The 19581-nt window shown below is 40.9% G+C and overlaps 1 protein-coding gene across 5 annotated transcripts in view; it reads right to left on the bottom strand.

Moving 5' to 3' along the window:
- The window catches only part of HOMER1 (homer scaffold protein 1), a 151484-nt gene that overhangs the window by 100512 nt on the left and 31391 nt on the right, over positions 1-19581 (bottom strand). For all 5 annotated transcript variants that reach the window (XM_073344146.1, XM_073344148.1, XM_073344149.1 and 2 more), the window contains exon 2: positions 12191-12347. In XM_073344146.1, the coding sequence (XP_073200247.1) occupies positions 12191-12347 (157 nt within the window). The remainder of the gene's footprint in view (positions 1-12190; positions 12348-19581) is intronic.

The raw sequence follows: 19581 nt of genomic DNA, 5'->3' as shown, positions 1-19581 counted from the left end.
TGGATGAATGCACTATAAGGTGGGTAGAAAGTTGGCTAGATTGTCGGGCTCAACGGGTAGTGATCAATGGCTCCATATCTAGATGGCAGCCGCTATCAAGTGGAGTGCCCCAAGGGTTGGTCCTGGGGCCGGTTTTGTTCAATATCTTCATAAATGATCTGGAGGATGGTGTGGATTGCACTCTCAGCAAATTTGCGGATGATACTAAAGTAGGGGGAGTGGTAGATACGGTGGCAGGTAGGGATAGGATACAGAGAGACCTAGACAAATTGGAGGATTGGGCCAAAAGAAATCTGATGAGGTTCAATAAGGATAAGTGCAGGGTCCTGCACTTAGGACGGAAGAACCCAATGCACAGCTACAGACTAGGGACCGAATGGCTAGGCAGCAGTTCTGCGGAAAAGGACCTAGGGGTGACAGTGGACGAGAAGCTGGATATGAGTCAGCAGTGTGCCCTGGTTGCCAAGAAGGCCAATGGCATTTGGGATGTATAAGTAGGGGCATAGTGAGCAGATCGAGGGACGTGATCATCCCCCTCTATTCGGCATTGGTGAGGCCTCATCTGGAGTACTGTGTCCAGTTTTGGGCCCCACACTACAAGAAGGATGTGGATAAATTGGAGAGAGTCCAGCGAAGGGCAACAAAACTGATTAGGGGTCTGGAACACATGAGTTATGAGGAGAGGCTGAGGGAACTGGGATTGTTTAGTCTGCGGAAGAGAAGAATGAGGGGGGATTTGATAGCTGCTTTCAACTACCTGAGAGGTGGTTCCAGAGAGGATGGTTCTAGACTATTCTCAGTGGTAGAAGAGGACAGGACAAGGAGTAATGGTCTCAAGTTGCAGTGGGGGAGGTTTAGGTTGGATATTTTTCACTAGGAGGGTGGTGAAACACTGGAATGCGTTACCTAGGGAGGTGGTAGATTCTCCTTCCTTAGAAGTTTTTAAGGTCAGGCTTGACAAAGCCCTGGCTGGGATGATTTAATTGGGGATTGGTCCTGCTTTGAGCAGGGGGTTGGACTAGATGACCTCCTGAGGTCCCTTCCAACCCTGATATTCTATGATTCTATGATTCTTCTGGTCTGTGAAACTTAGGGAAAGATGTACACTTAAATGCTCTCCCATCAGTGTAGTTAAATTGCTTCCCAAAAGGCAATAGCTATGTTGGTGGAGGAAGCTCTCCTGCCAACATAGTGCAGTCTACACAGGAGTTACGTCGGTATAACTATGTCCCACAGGGGTGTTGATTTGTCAACCCCCTGAGCAACACAGTTATACTGATAGAGGTCTGTAGTTTAGACCAGACTGTGTGTCACAGATAATTACAAGATGGAACAGATTGTTTAGCATAAATAGTTAACACATATTTTAAGGGACCATTCATGATGGCCTGTTAACAGGACATTTCACCTCAAATGGTTCCTTGAAATACGAGTTAACTACTTATGCTAAACTATCTGTATTTTGTATTTAGCTGTGACACTAAATAAATTTGCAGACCTGAAGACCAGCTCTGTGTGGCTCGAAAGCTTGTCTCTCTTTCCAACAGAAGTTGATCCAATAACAGATGCTACCTCACCCACATTGTGTCTCTAACGTCCTGGGACTGACATGGCTACAACTACACTGCATACAAAGAAACTTTTTGTCAAGGTCCCCAACTCAGAGCTCTATGGTGGCCACAGTCTTCCAGCATAACTATGTGAATCTTTCCTTTTTACAGGAGTGGGAAGAAAAATAACATCTCCCCAAACTAGTATCTTTCTGCTGAGACGTTCTTGTTGGCTTAAAGACATACTTAGTGATTTCAAAACAGAAAAAACCCACACAACATGCCTTGGGGGGGGTGTGAACTAATGGCCCCACTGAAGTTGATGGGAGTTTTGCCATTGACTTCAGCGGGGTCAGGAGTTCACCCTGGTTTCTTACCTCTGTCTCTATAATCTTGCCTCTCTGAAGTTAGATCAATTAACGTGCTCCTCTGAAGGGAAGGGAGGCTAAATTCTTTTCTAGGACCTCCAAAACATACAACCTACATTGTCCTTCTATACCAAAAGAAGGACAGGAGATACTTGATATGGTTTTAATCAGTCCACAACTTGATTATTAGATGTCTGGGACTACCCTGGAGAAAAAATGTGTGTGCAGTACTGGTAACTCCATGATTGTACAATATCTACCTGCGGGCTTCTACCAGCCCCCACCTTTTTCCATCCAGGTCCTCCAGCCAACCCACTGCTGGGACCCTACAGACCCCCTCCCCCCAAATGAGGGTTTAGGTGGGCTATAAAGAAGGGGGGGGTTGGTTTCTGCCATGCCAGTCATAGAAGCCCTAAGCACTCACCCCCCTCCGGTTCCACTCTTTAACCAACATCTTCTAAGTCCTTGGTCAAGCCATTTATCTGATCACTGTATCCCTTCCCTATGGAATATCTGCACTGAACATCCACCCCACACTTACACAATGAGTTGCGACATCATAACTTAACTCCCATCTCTACTCACCATGACAAAGCCCTTCCCGAACCTGCTGCGGGGAAGGTGAAAAAACCACACTCCACCTAAGCCAATCTGGTGGTGAGGGAAAAATTCCTTCCCAGCACCCCTAGAAAGGAGCGGCTAGTGCAATGCCCACACCAGGTCCTGACCAAACCTGGTATTTTGCCACCTCAAGGGGAGGGAGGGTAGGTGCTGCTCCACCTGGTCTGGGGAAAAGGGGCTTTTCCCACCAGGCTTGCCACTTTTCACCTCCCCAGCCCTTCCACTCTCTCTTTTGTAGCAGCTTCTGAGCCCTCTCTCACCTCCCAACTGTAAAGCGCTTTCCCCCTTCCCCCAGCAACTTGGACAATGCCCCTTACTATCCCCACCCAGCTTAAGATGTGGCATGGTCATTTGCACTCCTGAACTTCAAAAAATATGGGGTCTTCAGTGCACCATTGTAATAGAAAATAAATTGTGTAGTCCCCAGAAACAATTCCTTCTCAGAACAGTAGTTTTTGCTAAGACTACCATAATGGCAACATCAATTTCGGGTGCAACAAATCTGAACTAATTTGGAGTTTACCTGTATTCATTAAGAATTATTTCATATAATCAACTAAAAAAAAAAGATATGTAGCACTTACATAGCACTTTGCATATTTAAAGCACTATAGGACACCTGTTTTTAGACTTTTGCCAGAGACTAAATGAAGAACTGATCATCATTTTGCACTGAAGTTTATCATCCTCCACATGATTCAGAGTAAGCAAAACCTGATTAAATTGGGAAGTCATGTCCACTGGTTTAAAGTAACAATGCTACATAAACCATCTACTCTTTCCTCTCTTCAACTGAAGAAGGGTGTGCTTTGGATGATGGGGTGTGTCTTAGGCCTTATTTTGTGCATTTTATAAAAGCATCTTATTAATATACAGTCCAGATACCATTGTGTGTGGAAGTTACAGCTTGGAAATTAGAGAAGGCTGAATTAAAAAATATAATTGGCTCTGGATGTAGAGCTGCTTCTTAAGAAAGAGTATGACCTGCAGCCTGATCAGTTCCTGAACATGAAGGTTAACTTCTTCAGGATTAGAAATAAAGACTGCTACAGAAGCCAGCTATTGCTACCCACCTCAATATAAGGAAGTGAATGTTTACTCAATAGTAGCCTAAATTGTATCTAACCTCACATATTACTTAATAGGAAGGCCTTATTTTTAAAAAAATACCCTTTACTTTCTTACCTCTCTAACTAAATTCCTTTTTTAAATATGAGAATGTGGACTGCTAGACAGAAGGTTCATACTTTCCCAGCATTCACCATCTCTTCCTATTCTGGTCTTTCCTTGTTCCTGTCTTCTTTCAAGGAAACTTATTTGCTCATGGCCCTTATTACTGTAGCAGCCCAACAACAAAATTTTTTAACTAGGGTGAAAGATCTTAACATCTTTAGAGATTATGCTGGTAGTGAAATAGCAGGGGTTTAAAGTTTTGAAAATGGTACGCCTCTGTCAGACAGGGTAAAGTAGCAGTAAGTATGAAACATTTACCTCTTGAGCAAATTTTGGAAGGAAGATACACAATTTATTTTTGAGTGACATACTCCAAGATTATTACTTGGTGAGGTGGAGAAAAACTAGAAGGAACTAGACTAGAAACACCTTAACAGAACATAAAATAATGCAAACCAATGCATATTGGAAGACATATTCCCAACTATACATACAAATGATGAGGTCTAAATTAGCTGCTACCACTCAAGAAAGATCTTGGAGCCATCGTGGCTAGTTTTCTGAAAACATCTGCTCAATGTGCAAGAGTTAGAAAAAGCTAACAATGACAGGAACCATTACGAAAGGAATAGACGAGACAGAAATTATCATAAGGCCACTATATAAATCCATTGTACGCCCACATCTGGAATACTACATGCTGTTCTGGTTACCCCATCTCAAAAAAGATATATTAGAATTGGAAAAAGTACACAGGATGGCAAGAAAAATGACTAGTGATTTGTAACAGCTTCCATACAAGGAGAGATTAAAAAGGTGGCTTGTTCAGTTTAGGAGAGATATAACCGAGATCTGTAAAATGATGAATGGTGTGGTGAAAGTATAATTTACACTTTCACATAACACAAGAACTAGAGGTCACAATGAAATTAATAGGCAGCAGTTTTAAAACAAACTTAAGGAAAGTACTTCATACCATGCACAATCAACATGTGGAACTTGTTGCCAGAGGATGTTGTGAAGGCCAAAAATATTACTAAGTTAAAAAAAGAATTAGAAAATTTCACAGAGGATATGTTCTTGAATGGCTATTAACCAAGATGGTCAGGGACGCAACCCCATGCTCTGGGTGTCCCTAAACCTCTAACTACTAGAAGCTGGGACTGGACAACAGGGGGTGGATCATTCGATAAATTGCCCTGACTTGTTCACTCCCTCTGAACCATCTGGCACCAGTCACTGTCAGAAGACAGAATACCGGGCTAAATGGATCATTTGTCTGACCCAGTACAGCCATTCTTATATTCTTAGTACACTAAAAACCTGATTCTTATGTAACAAAATCCAAATAGATAACTGGAATGAATGGTAGTGACAAACTAAGAAGAGGCTCAAGTGAAAATTGGGATTGAATATCCTCAGACAGACAATCAGTACAAAAATTCATTTTTATTCCATACCTCATATGGATGATCCAATATAAGGCATTGTACAGGCCACTCAAAGGACCACACATGGTCTTAGTAGGGATTGCCCGTGTGTTTTGCATGCAACAAAAGCACACACTACTTTCTATATTCCCTGAGATTTATTCCAATCGATAGCCATGCCTTTTGGTCTACACACAGAACCACTCAATGCTCTGCCCACTTCCAGCATCCAGAGGAAGAATAGCAGCCTCACAGAGGCTTTTCTCCATGTCCCCACAATGTGAATAGTTTATAGGAGAGTAAAGGAACACCTTATTCCTCCTTACTCTTCTATGCAGGTGCCTAGGATAACCCAAGATACTTCCTCCCTTCGGCTTTTTCACACATCCTGAAGAAACAAAGAACTGAAAGGCAAACAGGGAAGGGAAATAAGGGAATGCTGCAGAAGTAAACTAAATAAATTTTCTATAAAAACACCCTTAGAGATTCTAAGATTTGTATAGGAATGATTCAATAATTAGACTTGTAACAAATTTTTCCTGTGTCCTTCAAGTAGCCAAGGTACATGGAGAGCTTTCAGAGATGCAGCAAAAAATGAAGGTACAAAAGGAAGTTTTTGGTATGTTTCCTTAAAGAAAGAAGTTTTAATGCAGGGTATTACCTCAAGCATCTCCAAGAACTAAGCTTTATAGACTTTTTCCCTCCTCTAATTTAACATTTGTCTGACCAATAGAGAAAAGCACTACAACCTCAGATGACAACAATGTTATTGACAGGCCCTCAGAGGTCCAGAGGGATCCGGGCCACTTCCAACTTTTGAGGCCCTTAGCCATAATAAAAATAAAAAATGACACATGAAAACAAAATAAGGCACCAAAAAGAGAAAGACATAATTTGATTTTTTTATTTATTTAACAAATGCTTTTCTAGCCTTTTTCTATGCAAATGCATTAATTATTGAGGGGGGAAAAAATCTACCTTTTGTGCAATGTCACAGTTGATATTAAGCATGGCGAGCCCATTCAAATGCTCCTGTCCCATAGTTGAACAGTGATAGTTCTTTACCTGCTTCAATACATTGAAGGTGCATTCACCTGAAGTCAGTGATGCAGGCAAACTGACAAAAATACGTAATTCAATTATGATATTAGGAAATGCACCAGAGAGTCCAAGTTTGAGTATTACTTGAAGCAATGCCTTTGGCTTGCAATCCAATTTAAAGTTCATGGAATATATTTGTTTGAGGAAGATGAACTTGTCACTGAGATCTTTTGAGATTTCTTTGTTGTACTGTTGCTGAAATTGTTCAGCTGCAGAAATTAGATTTTCATTACCCATCTGTTGGATTGCCAAAGAAACTCAAAAAGGGTACAAATTGGTTGCAGAGACTCAAATCGACATGTAAGACCTAATTGAATAGAGTCAGTCAATGACGACAAGGAAGACACTGACCCTATAATGCTGCTTGGCATCAGACTCAGTAGGTAAGTTGCGACTGGTGGAGAACTCAGATGAAATGCCAATATTCTGTGCTCCTCATTTGGACTTGACCAATGCAGACTTGAAAATCTAACTTTAAACCTTCTAGAATTGCTAGTACTTGAGCAGCAATTTCTTTTCCAGTTTTTCAGGTGAAATCATCAAACAAAATAAACCTTTCTTCAATTGAAAATTTTGAGCCGTCTACAATCTTAACATATCAAATAACCATAGCAGTCTGTTCCTTGTGAGAACAATCTGGAGTGGCATCAACAACAATTGAAAAATACTTGGCATTTCAAATCTCATTGAGAATAGTTGTTTGTATGAATGACCCACATAGCTCAAACTCGTTTTTTATGTGCATGGAAAGATAATGGACTTGCATGCGCTTTTGACTCTCTTGCGATTCTTGAACATGTTTACAGGCTCTGATAAAAGTGGGTCATATTTGCTGAGGAGCTCAACAATGCCGAAAAAGTTTCCATTTGCACAATCGCCAATACGTTGACTGGAACCAAAGAAAGCCAATCCCCACTCAAAGAAAAAGGATGACGTTCAGGATGCGCTCAAGAAGTTTTTTCCAGTTATTAGTTTCTGTAGAGAGTTCAGTCAAGAGTAAATTCTCAGCTGAACTTTCAGCTGATGCTGCCCTACTGGCTGATTTCTATGCAACATAGTTTTCTTTGTGACACGTTGAACTCTCCGTCTTTCAACTTCCTCCAACCTCTGTTGATGCTCCATCCTGACTGATCAGAGAGAACTGAAGCATTTGCAGCACTTTTGTTCAAAGGAAGCAGGGTGCACAGTACAGAGATTGATTATGCTGGAGTACGGAAAAACCGTCTTTTGTGCAGGTCTCACCATTTGGAAGAGTTTTTGTCACCAGATGAGTACGGAAAGCATGATTATCAGCATCTCATGGAATGCTACTTGGAATTTCAAAACAACTAATTTGAAGAAAAGATTGCATCTGGCAGCATTGCTCTTGTCAATAATTCCAATGTCTGTCACAGTCATACCTATAGTCCTCATGAATTGCTCTTGCTGCGTAAGATCTACATCTTCCTGTTGCTGTTGAGCTACTGGATCGTACACAGGATCTTTTGCTGCATTTGTTATTGTTGGCACATCACCTTCTTGACTACTGTCCTCATGATCAGGTATTGGCAGTGTAATATCACCTGTTGCAGCTGCGGAGTTTTCATTATCTGTAGCATTGTTTGTTGGGTAAGGTGTGTTTTCCAGTGGTTTGAAAAATGAAGTTATTGGCTTTGAGCTCTTAGCTGTTTCACTCAGTTGTTTTCGCCCTCTCTTATTTGCAACACTTTCAAATCTCCTCTTCATAGTAATCTATCTGGTCAATATGTAGCCTATGAACACTTGAAATATTCTACTGTAAATAAGTATCTTATCTACACTTGAAGTCTTCTACTGTAAACATGTACACAAATGCTGAATGGTACACATGCTGAAAAGACTTACAACGAAGGAATACTAATTAAGAACACAAAATGAAACAGGTTATTTTCCTTATCACTGAATCAAAACTCAAGCATGCAAGGTATTGTTGGGAACACTGGGGCATGGCCACTAGGTAACTCGAGGGGATGGAAGACCACGAGTGTCGATGAAGCCCCCTCGCACTAGGCCCTGGTGTCCTTGGCCCCCCCTCCTGCCTGGAGGCACTCGCAGCAGCTCTGCGTACTAGGCCCAAGTGTCCTTGGCCCCTCCCCGCCTGGAGGCACACACAGCAGTTATGCTGAGAATCTGCAACAGTATGTTGCAGAGTCAGACTGCCTGAAACTAAGCAAGGCCAAACAGGGGAGATATGAAAGAACAATGCTGAATAAAGCAGCTTTATGTAAAGTTTAACAAATGATACAGAGAATCAGGGAACTAGCTGGGAACTGGATTGGCTGGCTATATGGATACTTGGGGCAGCTTGCTATTGGATAAGTATGCTGGGAAAAAGGATGTATAAAAGCCTGTGTAACTTCCTGCTCTGTGGTGCAGGATTTGAGATTTTATTCTCCCTGTACCTTTTTGCAGCTGCAAATAAACTTTTCTGCTTCTCCACCCCGTTGTGATTATTGGGTGTAGCACACCGGGTAACGAACCACTCAAGCTGTTGTTCAGCCTCTTGGCACTGGGTGCCGGCAACAGTATAATATAACAAGCTGAGCTGAAGACAAAAGGGATGACTACAGATAGATAGACAGACAGATAGTAAACGCAGAAAGATACACACAGAGGGATAATGTCCAAAAATTTCAAATGTGTCTCCTCACGAAACTCATTGTACAAGATTGTCCTCACAAATTTTCACCTTGAATCTGGGTCTATAGCCTACGATGATAGCCAAGCTACCAAGCTAGGGTTCAACCAACCAACCACCTCTTTTAGCCACCATATGAAGATAATAATGAAAAATTCTCATACACAAATAATTCCTTAGTAAACTAGATGTAAAACTTTAAAGACATTAAAATGTAACAATTCACTACCTTTCAACAAGCACTGGATCCAGCACCAGCCACTAGTAGTGGTTTGTTTATAGAATCAGCTGATCTGAGAGGACACATTCATCACGGTCTAATCTTGTGCCATCAGAACTGATATATTTTTATTAATATTTATGAACAGTTTTAACTCTTCAATATGACAAAATCTATAACAGTTAAAAAAATTGTGTCTTTTACCAAATCACAACTCTTATTTGCTTAAATTTGCAGCTCTAAGTGGTCACATTTTTGTCTGATAGGGATGCACATAAAAACAAGCAAAAACCTTATCAAATGCCAAAAAATTAACCAGTGTCTAAATTTGAGGCCCAGGCCATATGGCCCTCTTGGCGCCTTCCCCCCTACTCTGATTGGCCCTGGTTATTGACACCCAGCTCTATCCCAAGTAGCAGAGATATAAGCTGGATATGATTTGAACTTAATGTTTTGTGACATCTGAACTGTGTGCTTCGCAATATATTATACACCCCCCCACACACACACACTTACACTTAATGGGGGGGATGGACAAGGTAAAATATAGCTTAATTTGTAGAGATATATCTGGAAAATATCCTGAATTTAAGATTCAATCTTCCACTAGTGACTTATTTACACAGGTAAAATGTGTGAATTTCAGTTTTTGCAGCAGTACCAAGCTCAATGGGACCTTGATCCTGATTGAGGTTCTGGGCAACAAGATAAAGTAAAGTAAAAAATAAATAGCAACAGCAGCCCATGTATTTTCTACCTCGATCTCAATGAGTACCATATTATTGATGGAATGCTTGAAGAGGAAATGATAATTATTAGTGTGAGCTGCCCCCATATGTAAATACACAAAAGAAATGACCCAGATAAATGTAGATATTACACTCTTCGAATGCTAGCAGTTGGACAATACAATTCAACAATTATTTTGAGACTGTTGATGCTTTTACACAATGAAGCCTCTATACATAAAGGAAAAAAATGGTGGACATATGAATAAGGATTAGGGCTGCAAACAGATGAAACAAATCTAGGTATAAACAGATTTAAATTACTACCTTTGCTTTTACATAGCACATTCCATCTGAGATCTTCAAATACTTTACAAACATTAGCGAATTATAGCTTAACAGTTTTGTGAGGTAGAGAAGCATTATCCCTATTTTACAGCTAGCGAAATGGAGAGAGATACCAAATGACTTAAGATCACACAATAAGTCTGTAGAAGAGTCAGGAATAAAGCCATGCATCATTCTCCCTTCTGTGTGAACAATGGCTAAGTAGAGTACTGTAGCTGCAATTAAAATAAATACTAGAGAAGTCTGCTAGAATTCTTTTGCTACTCCCTTCTAAACTTGCCTAAAGTGGTGTCAAACAAAACATCCATTTAAAAACCTTACAGGTGTCTACAAAAATAAGCTTTTCATTTTTTATTTTAAAAGATCAAGAATGTTATTTAAGAAATGCAGAGGTTCACATTTTAGGTTTTATTAAAATAAGAAAATACTCTAGAAACTGCACTCTGTGCAAATCACACTACTCAATTCATAAGAATTTTGCACTACTTTAGTGTCTCCCTCTACCTCCCAAGGTGGTGGCTTTTTTAATTATGCAAATCAGAACCAAATAAAATCCAAAGCAGAAAAAGCTGTCAATAGAGATGTGAGCATTATGTTGATTTGGGTATTTAAGCAAACTGATCTTAATACCACGTAAATGGAGCTTTGAAGCAAATATGGTCATATTACTATTCATACTTAATTTATTATTTTGTCAGTGTAAATATAAAAACATTTGTAAGCTATACTTGCATCTACTGTACTTTTCAGAATTCTCTTGTGTATAGGCTTTTGTTCACCTTACATGTCTGATATGAAACCACGTCAATTTTGGTCAGAACTTATTTAGACTTATTCAAAATTAATCTGTATGCAAATTTATTTTACTAGGGTTGCCCTCTGATCTCTGTGACTATGCAACACCCTGTTGACTTCAGTGGGAACTCATGTGGGCATGAAAGCTCATCCAAATAGAGTTTTTGACTCCTACTACGGTTTTCTATCCATTGGACCACACTGACAAACCCGGCAAAGTTTTACAAAACACAGTAAACCCCAAGTAATACAGAACATTCATTAAGGAATTAAAACAAACTCTACTGCATCATGCAATTAGCATTGGAATAGACCTTAAAACTTTGGTTAAGATACAAGTCATCTGTGCCACTAAATTCTTGGGGTTTTTTTTGGCTATACCCCTATTTTTCAATTCAGTGAAGCCGGCAGAAGTTGCAACCTTTTTGTAAATTAAGACTTTTGGGAAAAATTCCAGCTTTTAATTTTTGAATTATACTTTGCACTTACACAGTACCCTTAGCCCACAGATTTCAAAGCACTTTACAAACATTTAAAATCTCACAGCTCCATGTCAGTATTCTAATATGTATTTTACAGATGGATATTGTTCACATCACACAATAGAACAAGATTCCTGACTCTTAGTCCTCTAAATCCAGGTACTAGACAATTTACAATGCCTAATCAAAATATGTATTGAATTTTGATAAAAGAGGTTACTTCTGAAAGCATTATAGGAGAAAAGTCACCATTTTTCCTATGCAGAAAATGGAGGATTATATGCCAAACAAGGATTTACTGAGAGATTATGATAACTGAACAGATGTCTTTCATAATGCCAAGGAACTAGTTACATTAATACTCCATAGAAAACAAAGCTGAAAACAGATATGATCATTACCTACACGTAACTTCCAGTATCTTTTACAGTAAATGCACTTTTTGAGATTGCTCAGTGACGAAAAGGCAATTCCTGAACTTTGGTAATAGGTTTATATATTAATGTATTGACAGCAGCATTTTCTCATGAACAATTAAACACTGTAAATAAAAGTGTTCCCATTTTAAAACTCCAAAAATAAATTTCCTTTTGGGAAAGATTGTGACGTAGGTAGGACACATTTCTAAGAAGGTGTGTGAGATATGCCAGACTGAAACAGAGTTAAAAAGTTGATCAAGCAAGTCAAAGTAAACAATCTTAAAATAAACAGAACTTACCTTTGAGCCATCCAAGCTGATTATCCTATAGACATTTCTTGTGCTGTCATAGAAGTAGGACACAGTAACAGCATGCTTGCTGGTGGGAACCCAGTTCTTCTTAGTGTTTGGGTCAATCTGGAAGACATGAGCTCGGGTGCTGAAGATGGGTTGTTCCCTGCAGGACAGAAAGTAAAAGTGATGAATCTGGTTTGGACACAGCATGGTTTTTACATTAGTGATCTGGCAATTCTGACTATCGGGATGTACATATTTTACTTTGCATGTGTATTTTTCCTCCACAAAAATTGTTATGTGAAGTGGGATACAGCAGTTTTAAGTGCATTAACACAGAGAAGGGCAAGATTTTTAAAACAAAATCAGTGGCCAGCTGTAGAGTCAGATAAAAAAGGATATACAGTAGATATCTAAATATAGATTCATCACTGATCCACCACCACCTCAGCTCCCACCCTCCATCTGTCTACCCCTTTAAACACTGGCAGTCATTAATACAAGTGTAATTACATCTCAGTATACTGAACATTGTAGAGTGCATTGACTTCAAATCCTTTTTTTCCCTTAAACTTTTTAATACTCTGATTATTCAGTAATGGTCTATCATCTGAAACTGAACTGGCCTGCTCGATTTAATTAGCTACAGATGACATTCATTAGTGATAGGAACATGTTTGTGAAACCCTCATCCTTTGGAGTTTATTACTTGAATGTTCTAACAGAACCATGTAATTAGCCAGTGGCAGCACAGTTCCAAGTGAAGTCTGGGAAGAACATGAGACAGATCAGTACAGGATGCCAGTCCTCCACACAGACACCACTGCATCCACAGTATTAGGTCATGCCTTCCCCAGGATTCATGGGGTTGAAAGACTGTTTTCCCTGACCAAAACACAGCGGCTGAACTCAGAAGCTAAAATTCATTTTCCTCATCATCAGTCCTCATATCATCCCTTCCTTCTGAATCATTTCACTTACTCCACTTGTCTAGCATATCATGTTTAAATTTATGGCCCTCATTCAACACCTGACACAAAATTTGCTGCATCTACGCCTGAATTTAATGCAATAGAATTTTGCAATGGCACAAATACAGTTCTCTCCAGTGTTCAGAAATTTAAAAGCCATAAAAAACAAAAATTTTACAAATCTTTATAAACAGCTATTTTGAAAAGATCCATTTTGGGATTCGGAAAAATAATTTTGCATCATAAATCCAACTTTTAGATATACTGATAACTACTATAAGAACAGGAGGCCAGATACCACACAGGAGCTATGTTCCTATTCAGTTCTATCAAAATGGAGGATTTTTTTCCAATATATCATGAGTCAGTACCCAAGTATGTAAACTGTAGGTATTTACTGTTAAGTACAGAACAGTGCCTATCAAGTTTCCTTGCACTGACTGTTTTTAATGCTTTCTGTAAATTAAAGAAAGACTGCTCTTCCTATCTTTTTTGTTGTAAAGCTGTCTGTTCACCAGAAGAGAAAAGAGAGGAAGCTTTAAAAAAAAAAAAAAAAACCACCCAATTTATACAGTACATTAATCCATGCAAGAAAGAAATAGTAGCTAAACAGAGTAGTAAAGAGCACAGCCCTATTTGGTTAAACTAGTTGTGACAAACAATTTTGCCCAGATATCCTGCTGATTAGAATCTCTTGCAGCGTCTAAAATGAAAAACTAGCCTTCTCAGAAAGATCAAAAACCCGAACCATGCCCCTGTTTTCTGCTGGCACGCTTAATTTTTAGCTAGACCAAAAGTTATTCTAAATAGAATGTGCAAGGGGCATTTGTCAATAAATCAATTACATTAGTATAAATCTTTGCTTCCAAAAACAAATGAAAACTATTGAAAACATATTCTTCTGTCTACCTACCTACCACCTCAAGTTATTTCTAAGGGGAAATGGTATAGAATCTCAATTAGTCATTCAACATTAAAGACTTTCAAAAGTTCCAGTAAAATAAAGTCTTTTGTATTCATCGATAGTAGCATTAAAGCATAAAGTACATAACATAGGAGCTACTTACATTTATATTTACTAAGACATTCAGATACAACCAGCAGCTAACTGTGTTAGTACTTGCCTCTAAAAACTGTATACAAGAGTCATGGCTTCAGCTGGTTAAACCTCTCTTCTGAGAGCTTTCTTCCAGTAACAGCGTAGGCCACGGGTGATGAAGAATATATGCTTTAGCTACCTAAACACACACATGCAGTTTTGGCACCAGTATTCAGTGTATTAAGCAGCGGATTTCGGGGCTTTTCTGCACATCAGTTATATTGTATGTATGCTCACAGAATTCACTGATTGTTTACTGGATCCATCGATGGTTAACATTTCAGAAAGACTGAAAAACATCCTATCTTCTACCTAAAAGCAGGCCCACACATACAAACTATATGAAACCTGAACAAAGTTAGTTCTGGTATTTATGTATATAGTATATCAAACTGATGTACTATCATTAATCAGAACCTCTTAGAGAGCATTTTTGTAGTCATATAGCTGAAAAACAACATATGTGCAATATAGATGAAATATTTTCTACAAGTTCACAGCTAAATAACTTTTTCCCCCAAAGTTATTGCATTGTTACATATGACAGCAGAAGTGAGTAACCACCACTGTTATATATAGATCGGCATGGGTTTCAATTTAGTGAGTTCTGAGACCTCGAAAATTTTGAAACAAAAAGTTAAAAAGCTACATGCCTGTCTGCATGGATTTCTTTGAGGGAGAAAGGAAGAAAAAGGTCTATAAGAACAGTTAGTCCCATCCTCCCCTAGCTATCGTTTTCCTACTTTCCGTTTGCAACTGCCTCTTTTACTACTCCTCCACTATTATGAAGATGCTTTCAGTACTCATTAAAATGCACAAACCAGGAGTAAAGCAAGAGCCAGTTACTAATTACTAAGAACATGAACTCTTTTCCAGAAATATCTTGACAATGAGCAATGGCGAGTGGAATTTTAAAGAAGTGACACAGTATCCGAGTTTAAAATAAGTTTAAATTCATCTGCATGTGGCAGACACACCTAGGCTAATCTGCTAAGCTCCAGAGCAGACACTTGTGGGGCAACAGACGTATTCTTCTGTCTACCTAGCTACCACCTCATGAGGAGGTGGATTTACTACAGTGAACGGACCAAACCTGTGAGGGAGCCCTAAATTCATACTGAAGTCAATGTTAAACCACTTGCAGGATCAGACCCTATGGATAAAACCGTAGGTAGAACTAGGAATTTAAGGGGATCCAAAAATACCAGAAGCTGCAATAACAACAATATTGTCCTTCTATCTGTCATCATTTTAAAATATTTTTAATGACCCTTTATCACCTTAGTCAGAGGTATGCGCCAGGAAGATGCTCCCATGAACAACATTTTGAATGGACTGGAAGGGGCAACATGGCTGGCATTAAAGCCAGACAGCAGGAGATTTGTTGACTGTCATCATCTCATGTCAAGTCTACTAGAGTGTCTTGGCACTCTGAGCAGAGAGGATTAAATCTTGGCATTATGGCGGTAGAAGTGGCAGGCCTCGGACAGTGCCAGGATGCGTCCATTGGGAGGCAGAGTAAAAAAAAGGACACAGATTATGACATGAGTGACCGTGGGTGGGTGGGTGGGGGGGGGGGAGGCGTGTTTCCATCATCTTATCTACAATGAAGACAGACAATCAAAAGCTTGTCTTTGGTAATGTTGAGTTTAAAATTGCCAGATGAATCAATGTCAGAAGCACAGGAGAGATACAGGACTGGAGGTAGGGAAACTGTCATGACAAAGTTTTTGAAGTCTCCTTATGGATGCTGAACTATTCAGATTGATAGAGATGCAGGGTGAAAGAGCAAGTGCTATTTCAATGAGACACTGAGCTCTTACTTTCTTACCAATCTTTCCAGAGAGTGCAGGACACTAAATAGCCCAGAGTGGAGAAGTACTGGCTTGCTCTTCTCTTGCAGACTTTTTTTTCCCCCAGAGAGAAGAAGAGTATTGTTGGAGTTGTAACCAGTGGTTTATAGTTTTAATAATGCCAACTATATCAAGTTTCTTAATGAGAATTTCCCATTCCACTTGCTTATAAACAAATGCTATGAGTCTGGGTAACAAGCAACTGAAAACTCTTCTCTTCATGTTCTTTATGACATGCTGAGTGATTTTTTACTAAACTTGTCTCCTTAACACCCTCCCTTTGAATTGCTAATTTAAAGGCTCTCCATGCTGCTTCAGCCAGGCTCCAGAGAAGACTCACCTATGACATTTAGACCATCCCATTCATACAGCCCTCTCTCCTGGTGGATTGTGGCCTAATGTTCCACATAATAAAAACATTTGGCTTCACACCATTCACGCAACCCACATGCAGTATTTTCTACCTTCTCTCACTCACAGAACTGGAACGATCTTCAAGATTACTTGAACTTTCTTCTTCTTCAGCTTCCTTCCAAGATCCCTGAAGTCTTCCATAATCAATGTTGTTCCATGTGATGCCATGCCATTGGTTTCAATGTATATGACCAATGTCAACTTGCCAGACAACTGCATAATCCCATCTAATCTTGCAGTTAGGATCTTGTATTTTTGCTGTCTTATTGTCCTTGTGTCCCTTCCTTGAATTCTCTGTTCACTTTTCTTAATATGGAGTCACCAATAATATTGCTTGCCTTCTTCGGATGGATGAAGAACCTCCTGTTAGCTGCTCACTTCATACCACAAGGTTATTTACCAGGTATGACCTCGGTAGCTCTCTGTTCAGAGGTGAAAGTAAGCTGGTACGCCCCAGTATGGTGTACCGGCAAGAGCCGGTGCGCCGTACCGGGGGTGGATCGGCTTCCCCAGGCACAATTTAAAGGGCCTGCGGCTCCCAGCAGTGGCTGGAGTCCCCGGCCCTTTAAATTTGCTGCCAGAGCCCCGCTGCCAGGGCCCTGGGGTAGCGGCAGCAGGGCTCGGGCGGAGATTTAAAGGGCCTGGGGCAGTATCAGCGGCCAAGCCCTGGGCCCTTTAAATCGTCCCCAGAGCCCAGCTGCCGCTTCCCCAGGCTCTAGCAGGCTCCAGGGATGATTTAAAGGGCCCAGGGTGGTAGTGGCGGTGGGAGCCCCATCCCTGGAGCCCTGCTGCCGGAGCCCTGGGGAAGCGGTGGCGGGGCTCTGGGGACGATTTAAAGGGCCCAGGGCCCTTTAAACCGCTGCCAGAGCCCCTGACTGCCGCTGTTACCCTGGGGAGGGGGAAGGACGCACTTACCGGTGCAGGGTGGGCCGGGGCTGGCTCTGACCCCCTCAGCCCCACCCCTTCTGCCTGAGGCCCAGCCCCTTCCAGGGGCCAGAGCCGGCCCCAGCCCAGTCCCGTACCGGTAAGTCCTTAGACTTACTTTCACCCCAGTTCTGTTCCTCCAGAGACAGACCCCTTAGTAATTTACTCATTGAGTAACTGACAGTGATTCATTACTTCTAATCAGGTCAAAACCCTTTTGGTTCTACTTCCACTCTTGGTCAAAAGTTGTCACGCTCTCCAGTTCCTTTATAGCCAGTCCTTTCCCTTATATAGACAGTTGTGGAAACAATTTCTGAATCTAGTTGTCCAAGAAGTCTTGTTTTCTCAGATGCTGCAGTGTTGAAACTTGCACTTCCAGACAATACATTTTGTATACTAGTATGGCCGTCAACTTGCAGTTCATGTACCAAAGGTCTTGTCTGTCTTCTAGCAGAATGGAAATAACACATCCAAGGCAGGTCACAACAGTTGTTTCCTTGTTCTCCATATCAACTACTTAGTGTGGAGCCATCCCTAAACAGAAGGAACCACACTCCCTCTCCAAACCTCTCCTGTTACAGCTCCCGTTTACTTGGCAACCAGTTTGTATAGTAGAGTTAACCACACCTCACCTAAAGTGGGCAGAATATTGTCTAGGTTTGCTGAGGGAAGGCAGCTGTGCTTTATGGCTGGGGGTGGGAACAAGGTCAGAAACTGCTGCAAACGGTGAACAGTGGTCAGCTTTGCAACGCTGACTCACCCCACAGGAATGTGAGGTTTGAAGGCTATAAAGGTGCAAGCCCTGGGCATTGGAAGCCCCTTTTTCCATGCAGCAGGCAAGGCAGCACCCATCCTCCCTCCCCTAGAGGTGGTGAATATCAGGTTGAGCCTGCTGTGAGCATTATGCTAGTCGCTCCTTTTTAAGGGGGTCTGGGAAGGAATTTTTCCCACACCACCAGATTGGCTTCAGTGCAGTGAGGTTTTTTCACGATCCCCACAGCGGGTGTCAGGGAGGACCTTTCTTGGTAAGAAGAAAAGGTGGTAGGCTATATGTTGCAACTTATTTTGTAAGCGTGCGGCAGATGTCCAGTGAAGGTACTCCATAGGGAAGGCATCCAGTGACCAGATAAATGGCCAGATAAAGGACTTAAAAGGATGTGCTAGATAAAGGAACAGAATGAGGGAGGGGCTTGGGGACACCTATGATGGGTATGGCATGGAACCAACCTTCCCACCCCACCCCCCCGCCTCCAATTATTATAGCCCACCTTAACCCTCCTATGGGGGGTGGTAAGGTCCAAGCCATAGTTTGGCTGGGGGGACCTGGACGGAAAATGAAGGGAGGCTGGTGGAAGCCATGGGTAATGATTTTAATAAGCATGGATTTGCCTGCATTGTACACTTTATCTGCCCGGTAGTCCCAGATATCTATATAATAAAGTTGTGGCCTGACTAAAATCCACATCAAGTGTCTCCTGACCTTCTTTCGGTATACCCAGACAATGGAGGATGTAAATTCCAGCTTGAAGAGATTTACCCACGCTAGCGCTGATTGAGCTAGAGTGCTAAAAACAGCAGTCTAGTTGCGGCAGCTCGAGCAATGGGAAGTACTGCCCCAAGTACATACGAAGGAGAGGAAGCCCCTCCTGCTGCTCATGTTGCTGCAGCTGTACTTCTGTTTTTACGCAATCAGAGCTAGGGTAGGTATGTCTCCTCAAATTGGAATTTACACATTCCAGTCTAGTGAAGACAAACCCCAAGTCTTACTGTTCAGCTCCACACCTTTACTAAACAGATGGACTAACCACTCAAACCCCAGGCTGAACACAGACTCAAGGCTCCCAGCTATGCAGCCCTTCCCAAGGCAAACAAACCTGTCTCACCTGGCTAAAAACTCGCTACTGGATCTGTGGACCTGCCTGCAATTAAGTATATAAGTCTCTACATGTTTAAAATACAAGCGAAACAACTAAACTTTTATGGGGTAGGACAATCTATAACATCTCAAAAGGTATGCATTTCTTTTTTATTGTTTTTTATACATATGATGACTTAGAAATCTTACCACCTAGTAGCTTCAGCTCTTCAGCAGAAGAATAGCGTGTACATACATAAATATTAGAAGGGGTCAGTTTG

Source organism: Lepidochelys kempii, chromosome 5, assembly GCF_965140265.1.
Source record: "Lepidochelys kempii isolate rLepKem1 chromosome 5, rLepKem1.hap2, whole genome shotgun sequence".
Lineage (NCBI taxonomy): Eukaryota > Metazoa > Chordata > Testudines > Cheloniidae > Lepidochelys > Lepidochelys kempii.
The sequence above is the reverse complement of the archived record's forward strand: the minus strand, read 5'-3'. Positions and strand labels throughout refer to the sequence as shown.